The sequence below is a fragment of the Pollicipes pollicipes genome, unplaced genomic scaffold (genome assembly GCF_011947565.3).
Source record: "Pollicipes pollicipes isolate AB1234 unplaced genomic scaffold, Ppol_2.1 Scaffold_6686;HRSCAF=7923_pilon_pilon_pilon, whole genome shotgun sequence".
Classification (NCBI taxonomy): Eukaryota; Metazoa; Arthropoda; class Thecostraca; order Pollicipedomorpha; family Pollicipedidae; genus Pollicipes; species Pollicipes pollicipes.
Window position 1 is genome coordinate 12,869,922 of NW_023596921.1, and position 18,328 is coordinate 12,888,249.

The 18,328-nt window shown below is 52.3% G+C and overlaps 1 protein-coding gene across 1 annotated transcript; it reads left to right on the plus strand.

The window, feature by feature from the left end:
• Positions 1–753: 753 nt before the first annotated feature.
• LOC119107685 (inhibitor of nuclear factor kappa-B kinase subunit epsilon) lies at positions 754–18,265 on the plus strand. The gene is made up of 15 exons (XM_037231217.1): positions 754–884; positions 8,353–8,560; positions 9,146–9,286; positions 9,538–9,667; positions 10,511–10,692; positions 10,923–11,109; positions 11,399–11,480; positions 11,931–12,110; positions 12,635–12,840; positions 13,279–13,429; positions 13,684–13,900; positions 14,219–14,423; positions 15,527–15,668; positions 16,291–16,506; positions 16,996–18,265. Exons 2-15 carry the CDS (start codon positions 8,465–8,467, stop codon positions 17,135–17,137), a joined length of 2,277 nt encoding a protein of 758 aa, XP_037087112.1. The 5' UTR covers positions 754–884; positions 8,353–8,464; the 3' UTR covers positions 17,138–18,265.
• Positions 18,266–18,328: the final 63 nt, after the last annotated feature.

The following is an 18,328-nucleotide window of genomic DNA, read 5'->3' on the forward strand; positions in this document are numbered from 1 at the left end:
CACTAAAAATCGACCTCACGAAAGAAAAATGACGTCTTGGGAGTGATCGTCTAACGGTGAATAATCGTAACCGACTAACTGGGGTGACTACGCATGGCAGCGAAAACGTTGGGTCACCAACATTACATGAACTTTAAGGAAGCGTATGATTTTGCCCTAACATGGATAACAAATGCCACGTTACTAGGATTCTATAGCAAGCATTTACACATTCACACCGTCTCATGCATGCTTGTCACTGGTCATATTAAATGGAGACCGATAGGTTGGTCGCCTCACACAGTCTGCAGGTTATGTGAAACGATCAGACGCCCTCGATTATGAGCGGAATCGTACAGCCATACACCACGCGTACCTCGGCATTAAGCTCCAGTTGTTAGTAACCGCCTGGTGCAAGGCTCACCGCGGTATCATCACACAGACCCCACCCCCGATCGTCGCTGAAAAATGCCAGAATCCCTCGTTGGCACGCCGGAATCCCACATCGGCTCACAATACTTTGCCGCCGGAATCACACATCAGCACGCCGGAACCCTCATCGGCTCATACGTGCTTTGTCACCAGACTAACATCGGCACGTATCTCAGCTGTACCAATCGTTATTGAACGCCAGTACCCTCTTAGGAAGTGTTGGTACTAAATAGTTTCAACGGTATGCTGTGACGTTATATGGAAGCCGCTATCATGATTCCGAATGCGCCATATTGACAGACAATTTGTGCCCGAAGAAAACACACGGGAAACAACCCAGCAGTCTCGAGGTGATTACACGCACTCCTCTGTTCAATGGCCTTGGCCCTCCGTATTCTCCAGCTGCGAAAGCAGGGCTGGACAATTTGAAGTGGCTCGTTATTCAAGGATATTGGTGCCATTTACGGGCCAAGGTAATCTTTCCTGTAGCTACGATCGTACTGTTTGTGCACGCTTGTTCATGGGGCATGTCGGCATCAATGAAGACTTAAAGCAGACATATCTTTTTGTTCCTGCATCAGGATTGGTTGCATGGGAAATGCCATTTTCCAGCATTGACTTTAAGAACAGAAGGTCATTTGACATGTTGCGATTTGCACATTGCACATCCCACTCTTTATGGCAAAAAGTATGTTATATTTATGGCTATCTCAATGCGGCTTTCTTTTACTTGGGTACCTGTATTGCCGACGGTGGGGAGAGAGCTACGCTGGCTGCAGGGTTCCTGTACTGCCATGATGGAGAAATGCTGTTAGGTATCAGCCGACGTAGTGACGTCACTGAAAATGGGTTTGCATCGATCTGGGTTCTTTTGGGCCGACTGAAGGCTACAAGGCATTTGCTAGCGATATGATATCACTGGTATTCGACTGGATATGTGACGTCACTGGTTGTGAGGCTTTAGGGCTCTTTTGGGTGCAATGAATGCCGTAAAGCATCATCTGACGATATGTCGTCGCTGGTATTCAATGAAACATCAGGCGCAACGGGCCTTATTCCATCTTTACCTTTCGTACCTGTCTGCTGCAAGCATTTGCGTGCCGAATAAAAGCTTGACCGAATCACCTGAATGTGTGACGTCACCAATCACCACTTGATACGAGTGCACTTAGGCCCCACGGCCGCGGTGTATCATGTTCCGTGAAATATCACTGGGTATCGTGACGTCAGTGATATTCGACTAAATATTGGTCGCAACAGGTCAAGGTTCATTTTTAGCTTCGTACCTGTCTACTGCAAGCACTGGCGTGATGAATAAAAGCTACCAAATCACGTGAGTGTGTGGCGTCACTGGTCATGCATTTTTATGGATCTTTGGGGGGCCAACTGAGGGCCGTAAAGCATAGCCTAATGATGTGACGTCACTGGCATTCGACTGTGTGTGATGTCACTTGTGATCAGATTTTACGGCCTCTTTTGGGCCGACGAAAGGTCATACTACATTAACTGAAGATGTGCCGTCACTGGTATCCGAATACAATTCAGGCGGCCATGGCCATGCTCCATCTTTACCTTTGGTACCTGTCCATTGCAAGTATTTGAATGCTGAAGGAAGGGTCTGCCGAATTACCTGAGTGTGTAACGTCACTAACCATTAATTTGTATAGGCTGTTTTGAACCCACTGTAAGCCATACCACATCAGCTGACCATATGACGTCACCGGTTTTCGTCTAGGTGTCATGCGCAACAGGCCATGCTCTATCTTTGCCTTTCGTACCTGTTTACTGCAAGCATTCGCGCGCTATATCAAGGTGATGCTGAACCATCTGAGTGCGTGACGTCACTGGTCATGAGTTTATACAAGTTCACTTGGGCAGCCCAATGCAACAAAGCATCATATCCTGTAAAGCATCGCGGGATGATATGACGTCACTGGTATTCGACTCGACATCAGGCGCAACAGGCCATGTTCCATCTTTACCTTTCGTACCTGTCTACTGCAAGCATTCGCGTGTTATATCACGTCATTGGTTAAGAGTTCTTACGGGCTCTTTTCAACCCCCTATATGGTATAATGCTTCAGTTGACGATATGATGTCACTGGTGTTCGACTTAACATCAGGCATAGCATGTCATATTCCATCTTTGCCTTTCGCACCTGTTAAAGTATTGGCGAGCCTAATGATGGCTCTGCCGAATCACCTGAGTGCGTCATCATGAGTTTTTACAGGCTATTGTTGGCCGGGAAAGCCATTAGGCATCATCTAACGATATGTCGTCGCTGGTAATCCTTTAAGTGTGTGACGCCATTGGTCATGAGTTTTCCCGCGCCTTTTTGGGCCGACTTAAGGCCATTAGGCATCAGGTAACGATATGACGTCACTGGTATTCAATTAAGCATCAGATACAATATGTCATGTTTCATCTTTACCTTCCGCACCCATCTACTGCAAGTATTCGCGCGCCACATAAAGGCTCTGCCCAATCACCTGAGCGTGTGGTGTGACTGGTTATGAGTTAACGCGGGTTTACCCGGGCTGACTGAAGGACATCAAGTATCATCTGGCGATGTGACGTCACTGGTATTCAACTTAACACCAGGCGCGACAGGCCATGTTCGTCTTTACCTTTCGTACCTGTCTATTGTAAGCATTGACATGCTTAAGGAAAGCTCTGTGAAATCTCCTGAGTGTGTAATGTCACTGGTCATGAGTTCTTTACGGGCTGCTTTTTTGTACCTATAGGGTACAAGACATCAGTTGACGATATGACATCAGTGGTATTTGACTTAATCTCAGGCGCAACAGGTCATGTTCCATCTTTGCCTTTCGCACCTCCATACTGCAAGTATTCGCGCGCTACATAAAGGCTCTGCCGAATCACCTGAGCATGTGGTGTAACTGGTCATGAGTTTACGCGGGCTTACTCGGGCTGACTGAAGGACATCAAGCATCACCTGACCTTATGACGTCACTGATATTCGGGCTGTGGCCCAGACTTATGGCCGCTAGGCGGCGCCCTTGATTATTATTTAGCCATCAGGGCATTCCGGACCGTAGCTGCTCAGGGGCGCATCCTGTGATGTCGGGCGGAATAGCTTTGCATATACGTCGGTTTGTGGGCTGGGATCACCTTTGTTTTGTGTTTACGTTTGTTCACAATTTTAGTCGTTGAAACAGCCCGTTGCGTTTGAAGTTGTTACTTAATGGTGCGCACAATAAAATTAGTGTGCTTAACTATGGTGCATCTCCCACCTCTGCTGCGGAACTCCGTAGCCGTAGGTGGCCAAGTGACCTCCTACCAACTGATGATCAGTGACGTCACATACTCAGGTGATTCGGCGGAGCCTTCATACAGCACGCGAATATTTGCAGCAGCCAGGTACGAAAGGCAAATATGGAGCATGACCTGTTGCGCCTGATGTTTAGTCGAGCACCAGTAACGTCATGTCGTCAGCTGATGCATTATAACCTAAAATGGGTTCAAAGGAGCCCGTAAAAAACTCGTGACCAGTGACGTCACACACTCAGGAGATTCGACGGAGCCTTCATTCAGCACGTCAATACCTTTAATAAACAAGTACAAAAGGTAAAGAAAGTACGTGGCATGTTGGACCTGATGTTAAGTCGAATAACAGTGACGACATATCATCCTGTGATGCTTCACGGGAGGTGTTGCTTTGTGGTCTTGGGCGGCCCAAGTGAATCCGTATGAACTCATGACCAGCGACGTCACCCACCCAGATGATTCGTCTGGAGTTTAGTCGATTACCAGTGACGTCATATCGTCAGCTGATGCTTGATGTCCGTCAGTCAGCCCGAGTAAACCTGCACAAACTCATGGCCAGTTACACCACACGCTCAGGCGAATCGACAGAGCCTTTTTGTAGCGCACGAATACTTGCAGTAGGCAGGTGCGAAAGGTAAAGATGAAACATGGCTTATTGCAACTGATGTTAATTCGAATACAAGTGACGCCATAACGTTATCTGATGCCTAATGACCTGAACTCGGCCAAAAAAGGCCCGTAAAAGCTCATGACCAGTGATGTCACACACTCAGTGGATTACCAGTGACGTCATTTCGTTAGCTGATGCCTTATGGCTTTCGCTCAGCCAAAAATAGTTGGTAAAAATTCATGACCAGTGACGTCGCACACTCAGGTGACTCGGCAGAGCCATCATTTAACGCACCAATACTTAACAGGTACGAAAGGCAAAGATGGAACATGACCTGTTACGCCTCATGTTAAGTCGAACACCATTGACATCATGTCGTCAACTGATGCATGTTTCCTTATAGAGTTATAGAGGGTTCCAAGGAGCCAGAAAAAACTCATGACCAGTAACGTTACACACCCAGGAGACTCGACAGAGCCTTCATTCAGCACGTCAATACTTGTAATAGGCGTGTACGAAAGGTAAAGATAGAACATGGCCTGTCGCGCCTGATGTTAAGTCGGACACCAGTGACGTCATATCATCAGCTGATGCATTATACCGTTTGGGGGTACAAAAGGTCCTGTAAAAAGCTCTTGACCAGTGACGTTACTTACTCAGGAGACTCGACAGAGCCTTCATTCAGCACGCCCATACTTCCAAGAGACAGGTACGAAAGGTAAAGATAGAACATGGCCTGTCGCGCCTGGAGTTTAGTCGAATACCAGTGACGTCATATCGTCAGCTGATGCTTGATGTCCCTCATTCAGCCAGAGTAAACCCGCGTTAACTCATAACTAGTTACACCACACGCTAAGGTAATTCGGCAGAGCCCCTGTGTCGCGCGAATACTTGCAGTAGATAGGTGCGAAAGGTACAGACGAAACATGGTTTAGATGGAGCATGGCCTGTTGCGCATGATGTCTAGTCGAAACCCAGTGACATCATATCGTCAGCTGATGCCTTATGGCCTATAGTAGGCTCAAAAGAGTGTGCAAATTGATGGCCAGTGACGTACACACTCAGGTAATTTGGCAGAGCCTTCCACGGCAATGCTTGCAATGGACAGGTACCAAAGATAAAGGTGGAACATGGTCTGTCGCCCCCGAAGTTCATTCGAATACCGGTGACGTCACATCTTCAGTCATTGCCGTGTGACCTTTCGTCGCCCCAAAAGAGGCCGTAAAACCTCATGACCAGCGACACGCACAGTCGAGTGCCAGCGACGTCACATCGTTAGCTGATGCTTTATGGTCTTCAGCTGGCCGCACAAAAAATCCGCCAATACTTGCAGCAGACATGTACGAAAGGTATAAATGGAGCATGACCTGTTGCATGATGTTCAGCCAAATGCCAGTGACGTCATATCGCCAGCTGATGCCTAACGGCATTTCGTCGGTCCTATAGGGCCCGTGGAAACCCACGGCCATTGACGTCTTACAGTCGTATAGCAGTGACGTCGTTAGCTGACACCTTGTGGTCTTCAGTTGGCCGAAAAGCACCGTTGGAACTCATGGCCAGTGATGTCACACACTCAGGTGGTTCGGCAGCTTTCATCCAGCACGCCAATGCTTGCAGTAGACAAGTACAAAGGTAAAAATGAAGCACGGCCTGTTGCGCCCAGTTTTTATTCGAATACCAGTGACGTCACGCTATCCGGTGATACTTCGCGGACCACGACACACCGTGGTCGTGAGGCCTAAGTGCACTCGTATGAAGTGATGATTAGGGACGTCACACATTGGGGTAATTCGGTCAAACCTTTATGCGGCACGCAAATGCTTGCAGCAGACAGGTACGAAAAGTAAAGATGGAACGAGGCCGGCCGCGCCTGATGTTCAATCGAATACCAGTGACGACACATGGCCAGCTGATGCATTACGGCATTCAGTGGAGCCAAAAGAGCCTTACACACTCACGACCAGTGACGTCACATACCCAGCCGAATACCAGTGACACCATATCACAAGCAAAAGCCTTATGGCCTTCAGTCGGCCCGAAAGAACCCCGATCCCGATCGATGCAAAACCATTTTCAGTGACGTCACAATGTTAGCTGATGCCTCACAGCTTTTGCCCCGCACGACAATACTCGAAATCCTGCAGCTACCGTAGCTCTTCCCTCCGTCGGCCATACAGGTACCCAAGTAAAAAATTGCCCTCAATGCTATCATAGTGGTCATCTTTAAACTGTGGCAGACTGAAAGGATGTTTCGGGAAGTCTGTGTGATGGTCCAGATGGGGCAGCGGTTTGCCCATGTGGAGTGTGCCTGTGAATCCACTTGTGCTGAACTTGTCTGGCCTAGCAACATCTCAAAGCAGCAATTTTTGGGCATTTACATTGAAAATCCTGGCACTGTGGAGGTTTGTGCATGGTTGTCATCAAGCTGTCTGCCTAGAGAGCTGATATGTCAAAACATTGTGGTATTGTCAGGGAATTTCAGGCTAAAGACTTTTTGGATTGGATGTGGGGTGGAAGCAGATTAGTTCTATAGTCAATGTTTTCATCAGGATGACCTGAATGATAATGATTGGAGCAGAGGCTGCCCATTTAAGGAATTTTTGCTCCATATTTAAGAAGCTGTCACAGTGTACCCCATTCTTGCCCTCAAAGAGATCTTTTCAGTATCTCCATGTTTTATGGACCAGGTATTTTGTTCCCGAAAACTACCTATTCATAATCATAACAATGGTCATTATGGTGCTTACAGGATATTCAGTGCAGAATTTTAGACAGTACAAATGCTAATGACATATTGGGATGGTCATAGATGACAGTGACATAAACTATGTTCATTGCTCATTTGAGTGGTGTTTTCAAGGAGGTGAAACTTGAGCAAAAAGAGTTAACATATATGTGTTATAATAATCTTACTTCAGCTGATGGGGGGAAAAGTGTATTCCATTTTCTAATGTTTGTATTGTGCTATTTATTAGTTGAGGGCTGTCCTAGTGTTTCCCATCCATTCTTTATTTTAAGCCTTAGCATGCTAAGATTGCTCAATTTTTGTTTGTATTTCTTATGGAGAGATATGGCAAATTGGTAGTTAAGGCAGATCAACCACCAGAACATTTGTTCAACCAAGCAGCTTCATAAAAGGGGCAAAATGCTTGTCACTGAGCATGCACAGGCCAATCCTTGTCCATGCCTGCATTAGTTAACAAACAACTGCAACTGCAGCTGCCCCTCAAAAATGGTCATAGATGTGTTCAAATATTCATACAAAATGTTTTTGACAATTGTAGAACAAAAAGATAGTATAATTGCTTCATAACATAATCATTTTTTGCTGCTGACTCAAAGTTTGCTTCTTCACAAGGCAAGCAGCTGGCATTTTTGTTTAAAAATCTCAGCCCACAAACTGTTTTAGGCCCCATATCATACTAGATCAGAATATGTTTGAGTAGTCCATCAAACCTGTGAAATTTAAATCTTAGTCCCTCTGCATTGTCCCATCTTTGCCTGTCCTGGTAGCTTAGTTGGTTAGAGTACTTACCTATCAATCCAACCACCCACTGCAGGGTGGGTTCAAGTTGCTTTAGGTGCTCACTGTTTGCCCTTGACTGGTGGGGGCATCATGCTAAAGACCATGTGGTGTCAGAGGGCAGGACAGGCTGCACCAAGCACTGAGAGGCATAACACTTTTGCCACCAAATTCTTCTGTTCTAAATACCTGGAATTTCATGATTAGATAGTATGGGTCAGGGCTCCGCAACAAGCATTGGTAAGCATTAGCTCTTGTTCCAGATATCCATCCATTCATAAGGTAAGACCAAATATTTTCAAATGCAAAATGGTGTGAGCTTATGATTTGTGAACTGGCCATGCCATGCTCCTATGAATGGGTTGATTGTTACTCCATGCCCACATTGCTTCTGCTGACACCCACGCTACACAAATCAACACAATGGTCCATTGATTGATGTGTACCATCAATCAGTCAGTCATACAGTGTTGGCTGGAATGTCCTTTTGCAGTACGGCATCCTGTCCACTGGTTTCAGAGGGTGGCCTGATCGGCTGTAGAGGTCGGCTTCGACAGATCCACCTCGCCGTCCCCGCTGACCTGTGACCAGCGACGCAGGCCGACCTCGGTCGGCTGAAGAGCCTGCAGCCATGACCTTCCTGCGGGGATCGACCAACTACGTCTGGTGCACCACCAGTGTGCTCGGCAAAGGTGCCACCGGTGCTGTCTTCCAAGGAGTCAACAAGGTGAGTGACCAGAGTGCAGTTTTCCGGTGACGCGTGAACGTTTTCATATTTAGCTTGGATGCGTGAACTGGTGCCAACCACTTCATATTATGACATAGACATGCATGCTTCATCACATCATCAGGGTATACACAGATAAAATAATTGCTTTGGTTATCATCCTTGCCAAAGGCATTTGTGACATTTGGATGACAAGGGCAATAGTTTGAATTATTGTACATTCTGTACCAATATCCAGTCCAAAACATTGCAGAAAACTATATCAGTATGTTTTTTGGTAAATATTGCCAGTTGCATGGTTTTGCACATAAATGACCCAACCTATAGGCATGCACACATTTTTTAACATGGAATGAATGACCCCAGTCTATAGGTATTTGCATATTTTGTTTAAACATCTCACAAATGACCCCAAACAACAGCCCTAACAACCTCTTTCATGGTTGCCTTGGAGTTGAAATCAAAACCGATGTTGCCGTATTTGGTGTCATGAATGTGGGAGGGCTAAGTTGTGGAAGGAGGCAATGCCTTTTGAGCCTCTTATTGCATGCAATGTAACCATTTCGCTATACGATTTCATAACAGCAAAATGGCGAGCCGGTAGCCGTGAAGACCTTCAATCAGCTGAGCCACATGCGACCTCACGAGGTGCAGATGCGCGAGTTCGACGTGCTGAAGAAGGTCAACCACAAGAACATCGTCAAACTTCTGGCGATAGAGGAGGAGGTGCGTCAAGCCGAGGACTGGCTGCTGGAATTGTCAGTGGTCTTAGCTGACTGGTGTTTGGGATTGTCTGAGAATGCAGTGACTCATTCTCTGTGCCTCCAAGGATATTTGGCCATTTTTGTACATAGTTCACGTGTCATCTGTGCAACGATAGTATACAATCACGGCTTTCACCACTGCAATGGATGGAGCTTCTTCATTAAAACTATGTCCAGTATGGCCTGTAATGACAGTATGCACTGCATTTTCAGCAAGAGGGCCGCGGGAAGGTGATCGTGATGGAGTTGTGCACTGGTGGCAGCCTGTTCAACATGCTGGACGACCCGGAGAACGCATATGGGCTGGATGAGAAGGAGTTCTTCTTGGTCCTGAGACATCTTTGTAAGTGTCACGGGACTACCATAGCGATGTTTGGCTGCGCTATTGCATATTCCAGTATGGTGAGATTGGATCATTTCAGCTGAAGGCTTGTTGCCATTGCCAAGTGGGTTGTACTGAAGGCGAAAACAATAAGCCTGCAATATTCTTGAGCTGTGTGGACCATTGTTTTCATACATTGCACTGTCATGCCTGGTCATGCCTGGTCAGTGAGAGGAACGTCGTTTTGGGCCACCGGCCCGTGTCGTGCTCCGAATTCCTGCGTGGGTCTGCCTTTATGTCAAATATCAATGTTAAACTGCACACTTGGCTATGGTTATTATATTGTCGGTTTATTCACGAGCTCAAGAAACTGCTGTTGTTATGGGCATAGCCAAACCTGGTACAAACTGTGGGCCTCTGGCCATTGCAAACTGTATGGGATGGGGTTAGGAACCGAACCCATGTTTTCTTTTTTCTGTTGAACCATATCTAGACCACAATACCTTATTACTCAGCCTCCCACGCCCGGAATAGCTCTGTGAGAAGGACTCGCCCAAGGTAGCCTAGAAGGCAAAGAACATGTAGGAAATGCTGGGATCTGTTTGAAACCTAGAAAAAATCGCGCTTGTGCGAATGTGCCGATTTAAATGCTGTGCTTTGTGGTCATTTAACTGTAAATGTGAACGGTGTAAAATATTTAACGTTATGCACTTGATCTGATGACGAATACATAGTCGAACGTGCAGTACAGACTGTATGCTTTATATAGTAAAGTCTATTTCTGCACATAGTTCGATGATGCCTACATGGCTGTGCTTTCTGTGAAGCGGTGGTAAGAAGCATAACGTGGAGCTTGCTGGGCAGCGGACGGCATGAAACACTTGCGCGACCTGAACCTGGTGCACCGGGACCTGAAGCCGGGCAACATCATGAAGTACATCGACGTGGACGGCTCCACCATCTACAAGCTGACCGACTTCGGCGCTGCGCGGGAGCTGGACGACGACCAGCAGTTCATGTCCCTGTACGGCACCGAGGAGTACCTGGTCAGTCGTCGCCCGACACTGCGTGCCGAGGGGCGTGTGACCGGTTCTTGTCGCTCTGCGGCACCGATGGCCTCTGCTCCGTTCATCGCTGACGCGGCCGCCGTGGCTGAGCGATACGGACCGGACCCCAGCAGGAACTGGCCTGCGCAGGCCGGACCGGGATGGCGGGGATGTGTGAGGGGAACCTGCCGGGCGGCCGTGGCGGCTGACGGGCGCGTCGCTGCCGGCAGCACCCGGACATGTACGAGCGCGCCGTGCTCAGGAAGTCGGCTGGCAAGACCTTCCGCGCCACCGTCGACCTGTGGTCGATCGGCGTCACCCTGTTCCACGTGGCCACAGGACAGCTGCCCTTCCGGCCGTACGGCGGCAGGAAGAACAAGGAGACCATGCACGTTATCACCACGAAGAAGAAGCCCGGTGAGCCGGGCGGGGTTTTGGGCGGCGGTCGCTGTAGCAGGGCTGACGTTGAGGGGGCGTGAACGCGGTCGCCAGGCATGGAAGGGTGCGCTGCTGCTTGAAATGAACAGACCATTTTGGGGGGGCTACCATGTGGTTTCAAGTGGTTGACGAAGCGCAGCATTTTGTTTGCTTTTCCGCGCGTGCCATGAAAGGATAGGCTCTGTTCTGCCAAACAGACGGTGTGCTGCGCCCTAGTTTACGTTTGACTTCACTGACAACCAAAATGTTGTGTTTCGCTGCACTTCAGGCATCATATCTGGCATTCAGACCACGGAAGGCGGTGAAATCGAGTGGGGCGAGAAGCTGCCAGACACCTGTCAGCTGTCTCTGTGAGTACCGGACGACGCTCTCTCGCCAGGCTTGTGACGGTTGACGCGCAGGTCGAGGTCACTGCCGCTCCTTGAGAAAGGGCGATCTGGCGGCTATGGACGCGGTGTGGCCTCGTACAGGTCAGACACTCGCGTAACTGGAAGAGTCGATCATTGCTCCATTGTTGACTAGCGAATGAAACTGCTGCTGAGCTGATACAATCTATTATAATGCGTTTTTTTTGGGTGTATTAACGGATTGAATGTCTTCGAAGCATTCAACTTCTCGTGCTTTGCAGTTTTTTAAACCTAACGAAACAAATAAAGTGAAAAGTGTGAAGTCATTAAGAATTTCCACTGAACTGAGAGGCGTCAGAGTGGGTGTCCCGTCCAGTGGTAAGCTGCCTTTCTCCACTGCCAGAGCGGGGCACCTCTGACCGCCCCGCTGACGCATCTCCTGCATCCCGGCAGCGGCGCCAAGGAGCTGGTGACGCCGCTGCTGGCCGGCCTGCTGGAGGTGGATCCACACGTCATGTGGAACTTCGACCGCTTCTTCAACGAGGTGACGGCCATGACGTCCCGCCGCTGCGTGCCCGTGTTCCACGTGAACCAGCTGCAGCACCTGCGGCTGTACCTGACGACGGACGCCAGGTCGGTGGGCGGGGGAGGAGACGCCGGCTCTCGCCTGCTATGTTGACAGGTGGCTGTAGCTGCGCTCACAAATGTCTGGATTGTGTGTTTAACATAAGACCTGTCTAGGTAGCTGTTCCTCCTTCCTTAACCTCGCAGCCATCACGTGGTCATGTTATCAAGCGAGCTAGTTCGTCTGGTGGCATTCAGCTCATGGTCTGCGGTACCATACCGCACTATCTGCAGGTGTGGAGCCACCATTAAGTTAACTGCCACCCCATTATCTTATCCGGCGGTTCCTCACAATTTTGCGCCAATCGATGAGAGATGGGCTTTGAAACTTTCTAAAGAGGGTCTTCACATACCTGCCAAAGCATTCTGAGAATCTTATTACCCTCTGCGGGCTGTTTTGTATGCATGTATTGCCCACGATTTTGATTTGTGTGTATTTGTGGACCACCTGTGGTCATGCAATAAACTTCCCACACGGAGTGTGCGTCCGTGGGTGGAACTGACGTGCTGTTTTTTTTTTTTTGCCACCACAGCTACGAAGCGCTGCAGTCGGCGGTGGCCAGCCAGACGAGCATAGCGGCCACCAGCCAGATCCTGCTGCTGGACGGCCAGCCGCTGCTGGAGGCGGTGGCTACCGACACGCCTGTGTCGGAGTACCCGGCCATCGCCGCCGACCAGCCGCTCGTGCTGTTCGACAAGGAGAACAATGACGTCACGCCGTGCCGCGTGGTGCCGCTGCGTGAGTGTTGGCGGCCGGTGGCGGCGTTGGCTCGGGGAGCGCCGCTCTGGCCTGCGATCGGGCAGGAGCCTCGCGGACGGCGGTTGGCTCGGGGAGCGCCGCTCTGGCCTGCGATCGAGCAGGAGTCTCGCAGACGGCGGTTGGCTGGAGGAGCGCCGCTCGGGCCTGCGATCGGGCAGGAGTCTCGCAGACGCTGCCGTGTGGGGGCCATGCCGGAATGTTTTTGTCGGACTGCGTGTTACTGAAGTGTCTAAAACGTAGCTGGCCTCAGGCTGCCTGTAGTCGTGAGTCGAATGTTTGACATTTAGTGGTTCAGGGCACGAGAAACTTAGCGAGGATGAAAGTCTTACAAAGGATCTGGTATGCAGACACGCACACCTTAGACATGGGTTCGTGTTTGTTAAACGGGAAGTGACCGCAAATGTTGTTTTCTTTCAGCGAAATTCCCGACGATACCCCAGACACTGAGCGTGGAGAACGACGCCATCCTGGCCAAGATGGCGTGCAGCGTGGGTTACGAGTTCAAGCGGCGCGTCACCTCGTACAGCATGTCCTGCGCGCTGATGGAGCACGCCGTCAGGATGCTCACGTGAGTCCGACCTCGGCGGCCACGCCCACTGATGTCAGAGGCTCGCAGGCCGACTGGTCTCTTGCGCGCGATGCCCAAACCTAAAGCAGATATCGTTTGGGGAACCCAACCGCTCAGAGTGTACAGCGTTCCGTTGCAGTCACCGGTGATGGTTGCGTTTGGCTGTACTCGCACGTGACCCTGCCGTTGGCCGGCCGCTTGCGTCCGGGGAGTGGGTGCGTCGGCCTGACCAGCGCTCGCCGTCTGGCCGCCAGCCTGGTGCTGAAGACAGAGCTGACGCGGCTGAAGGAGAGCCTGGAGGCGAGCCAGCAGCTGAGCGCCACGCTGGGCCGCCAGTGGTCGCTGCTGGCCGTGTCGCAGCGCACCAGCGCGGCGCTGCTGCGCCAGCTGGAGCCGGCCCAGCGCGCCACCGCGCAGGCGCTGGCCGAGCTGGCCGAGCCCGTCAGGAGCCTCGAGGAGATGCTCAAGACGGTGAGAGGGCGGCCGGCCGGCGGATGGTCCCCCCGCGCGGCGCTGCCGGCGGGGATGTGATGTGGGACAGGAGCGCAGGTTAACGTCGCTCTGGAGAGAGGCTCTGCACCCGTATTAGTGTTTTTTCGGAGATCAGGCTCATTTTTAATGCATTTGTGGGTTTTGCCCATCTGGCCACCCCCCGGCCGTATCTGAGAGACTGCCTTACCGGTGTCTGCGCCTCTCGGGCACATTGTGGAGCCGTTCTGGCCGGCCCGGCCGCCGGTGCGCCGCGGACGCGTGCTGAGCGGCGCCGGCGCCGGCGTCTGTCTCGGCCAGGTGGCGGAGCGGGAGCGCAGTCTCTCGGAGACCAACATCCCGGAGCTGCACCGGCGCATCGTCAGCGAGACGTGCCTGCTGGTGGACTGGCGCGGCCGCGTGGCGCACCTGCCCGCGCTGAAGACGGCCGCCGCGCGCGCCGCCACCTACACGGCCAAGCTGCGCGACAGCTGGCAGCACCTGCTGCGCGACCGCACGGCACGCGGTCAGTCGACCCACCTCCCGAGATCGGGGCTTGAGTGGGGCTGGTCAGAGCGGAGGGGAAAAGATGAACTTGAGAAGATCAGTTGAGGGGAAATGTAGATATATGCGCACACGTAGTACGATGTCCTGCGCGCGTCCGTATGTCACAGGTGAATTTTCCTTTGTAAAACTAAATCCTATTTGAATAACAGGTTCAGTTTCTAATAATTAGTTAAAACCAGCAGGGAGCTGCGAATCATTCCCGGTACCACAGGACACAACACCACACTCCGGTATTTTCCAGTGTGCGGAGGTCCTTCCCAAAGCAGTGTTCATCACCCACAATCCTAGATGTGCGAAAATGTTGGCACTCATCAACGTGAACTTAGGCTTTACCAAAAACTCACGCTGATAACCAGGAATGAGTAGTATGTGGGTTCAACTGTTTTCTGCCATCCATCAAACTGTGATTAAGTTGTTATTCATCCCCACTTCTTTGAATGAATATTACCAAGGTCTCAAAACGTTAAACAGCACTCAACATTCTGGTCCTGTGACCCCGGTTGCAGCGACTCTGCGGAGAAGGGCGAGGGTGGGACGGCCCGCGTGTCTGGGCGAACGTGCGGCCACTGGTGCGCCCCTTAGTGTACCGAAGGGGCCAGACCGCCTGCCTGCCTCCGGGGCACAGACGGACTGAGGACGGGCTGCGGTCTGTCCAGCGCGGACGCTCTGAAAAGCCGGACTGGACAGCCACAGTTGGGGTTCCCCGCAGAATGGCCCGAGGGGAAGATAGATCCCCGAGCTCACCGGTCGCTTACAGAGGCCGCTTTTTGTGGCGATAGCGTGCAGTCTGTGGCCCTCTGTATCGTTGTAAAGCCCTGGCGTTTTGTCCGTCTCTTCCATTGGCGGCCATTGCATTTCTCATAATGTTTCATTTAGACTGCAATGTCTGACATCTTGAAGCCTTCTTCAACTCGCTGAACCGTTGCCAGCATAGCGAAATCTGGTGTGTAAGCTATGGTGGCCGACGCGGTGCCTCGCCAACCTGACACGGCAGACAGCACATAATCACCGTAATTGACAATGAGCTGCTGTAGGCACCATGTTGACCAAGCGTTGTTTCAGCTCTAACGTACAACGATGAGCAGTTCCACCACCTGGAGAAGATCAAGCTGATGGGCACGAGCAAGTCGTTGCAGGCGCTGCTGGACGGCGAGGTCATGCCCACCCGCAGCTCCATGGCTGAGCTGCTCTCCGACTGGTACAAGTGAGTGACACGCGCGGCACAGGCCCTCCCGCAGGCGCCGCCAGCCGGTCCGCCAGCCACCGCCCGGGCCGGATCTGTTCGTGCAGCGCCGCAGCCCGCCCTCGCACCCTGCCAAGCGGGCAGGCGCAGGAGATGATGGTCGAGATAATGCGCGAGGGCCAGAGCACATGGATGCTACCAGAAAATCGAAACGCGCTGAATAACTCGGCTGCATTATTGAGATGTGGATCAATTTTCAGCTGACGAGTTCTGAATAATTGGTGGCGGGGGACTGCATCCTGTGTCGATTTTATCATCAGTCATTGGTGTGAGGCGGCTATCCGTTCCACTTCTCCTTCGGCGACGCATGTTCTGATCAAGGGCATAAGCGCGCAGCCCATCGTGGTGTGTATGTGGTATTGATCCGGCCCAGGGTGATGTGACGCTTACATGTGTGACGGGCATACGCCCATCGAAGTTCCGCGTGTGCGGAGCGTGCCTGGCACTGCACGCGTGCTCACTACCCGGTGTAGCACGGTGCAGCACATGCACAAGGCCTGTGTGTGCACCGTCACCGCGTACGCGGCCGCACGCCGGGCTCGGCGCTGCAGGCGGGCGTGTGACGGCGTGCCGGCGGCCACAGGACGGCGCAGACCAAGTACATCAAGAAGGAGATCGCGTCGACGGACCTGGTGCAGCTGGAGGGCCGGCTGGACGAGCTGGCGGCGCGGCTGGGCGAGGTGCAGCAGCGGTACGCCGACTGCGTGAGGCCCATCAGCGGCGACGGCCCGGCCCGGCCCGCCTCCGTCCGACGCTCGGGCAACGTGCAGAAGGAGGCCGGCCGCCACCTCGTCACCGGGTGAGGGCAGGACGGCCACCGGGCCCGTGCCGACCGAACGCCGCCGATCACGTGTTCTGGGCGGTGACGGGGTGGTGTCGGCCCTTGCGCGGTGTTTTGTGTCCGACAAAGCCGAGTGGATTTGGCGTGCCTATTGCGTATGTGCATGCCTACATTGATGCCATCTGTTCCCCGATTTGGCGCCTGTACAGTTACGTACTCTTCGTGTCATTCTCTTCTTTAAGCAAGTCACCCACCGTCGCTGCGTCATGGAAATGACAAATGCGGGCATCTGGCTATTGAATACCCTACTGATGTTCCAATTGACCTAGCACATTGATTTGTGATACATTTAACATGGTTTTTGTTGGTACGCAGCGACTCTTGCTGCCGCGAGATATTTGGACACCTTTGTGGGTTCCGAGTCGGCGCGCGCTTCCGTGCCTGAGACGGTCCACCTTCCGCAAACAGCTCATCCGCCTGACCGTTGTCTGCCCCCCCCCCTCGCAGACTCGGCGACCTGGAGGTGGCACAGGCCGACGTCTGGCTGGCGCTGCAGGAGAACGAGACACTGGTGGGCCAGCTGCAAAACCTGGTCGGCTGGGTGGTGCAGTCATCACTGCCGCCGCAGGACGTCATCGGTGAGCAGTGAGACGCCCGCTCTGACCGCTGCACCGGCGGAGAGACGACGGCAGGGAGCCAACGCCCGGATCCCGGTGCTCTGCACGGGCTGGTCACGACCGGCAGCGCGCGCCGGGCGCCGGCAGCGCCTGGGACTGCCGCGGGACAGGGTGTGGTCTGACCAACCTCGTGTCCGCGGTGATACACCAGATCCCGCGTGTCCCAGCCTGAGCGGCGGGCACGTCGGGTCGCGTGTTATTTTTATAATGCTTCGCTGGTCCGGTGCCTTCGATGCCAAGTGTTCGTTGAAGATTTGCGAGATTCAGCGTTATCTTCACCGCCGGGGGAAGAGAGCGCTGCTGGTGCGCATCCGGTCCATTGTGTCACTCCGACTCATCTGCGGTCCGATCAGATTCATCAGCAACTCGACCTCCCGCATCGGCGATCATCCGCCACCGTGGCAACGATTTAGAGGTGTTTGCGCGTTGGACTACTCCCCACGTACCTCTCGCGTTTAGCCGTCTCGGAGTTATTGGCTGCCGTAGCGTCTAGATTTCCCAGGACTCTTACATCTGCGTGGCCGTGCGGCCGGGTCGCCGGCTTCGTTTGCAGGCAAGGGCCGGCGCCGGCCGGTGTACTGTGTTGGCCACATTCCCTAGGCTTGGACCGCCATCGATGGTCGCGGCCGTCCCGCGCGGGAACCTGACCGGAGCTGCTCTGTCAACTGCTCTTCCGCGCGGGAATCGAACCGGAGCTGCTGTGTTCGCTGTTGTCCCGCGCGAGAACCTGACCGGAATTGCTCTGTTCGCGGCCGTCCCGCGCGGGAATCGGACCGGAGCTCTCTGGTCCGAAAGAGGATGCTCTGTTTGCGGTGACGTCTTTTCCTGGGATGCTTTGGTATCTATTTTCTCACGGCGTCCTGTCCCGCATCGGAGGTATGGCGTCCATTCTTCCACCATGTACCTGTGCTCTTGTGGCGGTCGCTGATCAGACGTGTTAAGAGTTTGTGAATGATTGAGCAATTACTCCGGTGCCCGTGCGATGTGATGTTTGATTGTTTTAATAAGTATGCATTTGTTATATGCATTGCACATTATACAATACCAAAGATCGCAAAGAGTTCGATGTGTGTGCATTTCCGAAGTAGATATTATCGAACCAGACAATAATGCAGCACCAAGCGTGGGGCATCCGTTGGACGGCTGAACCAGGGTGCTGGGCG

What these genes read in the sequence shown, in the direction of transcription:
- LOC119107685 (XM_037231217.1), top strand. Translation starts at nt 8,465, where the DNA reads ATGACCTTCCTGCGGGGATCGACCAACTACGTCTGGTGCACCACCAGT. An exon ending in TTCTGGCGATAGAGGAGGAG is followed by an intron (nt 9,287 to 9,537) that starts GTGCGTCAAGCC and finishes CTGCATTTTCAG; the next exon opens with CAAGAGGGCCGCGGGAAGGT. An exon ending in GTGCCGCGTGGTGCCGCTGC is followed by an intron (nt 12,841 to 13,278) that starts GTGAGTGTTGGC and finishes GTTTTCTTTCAG; the next exon opens with CGAAATTCCCGACGATACCC.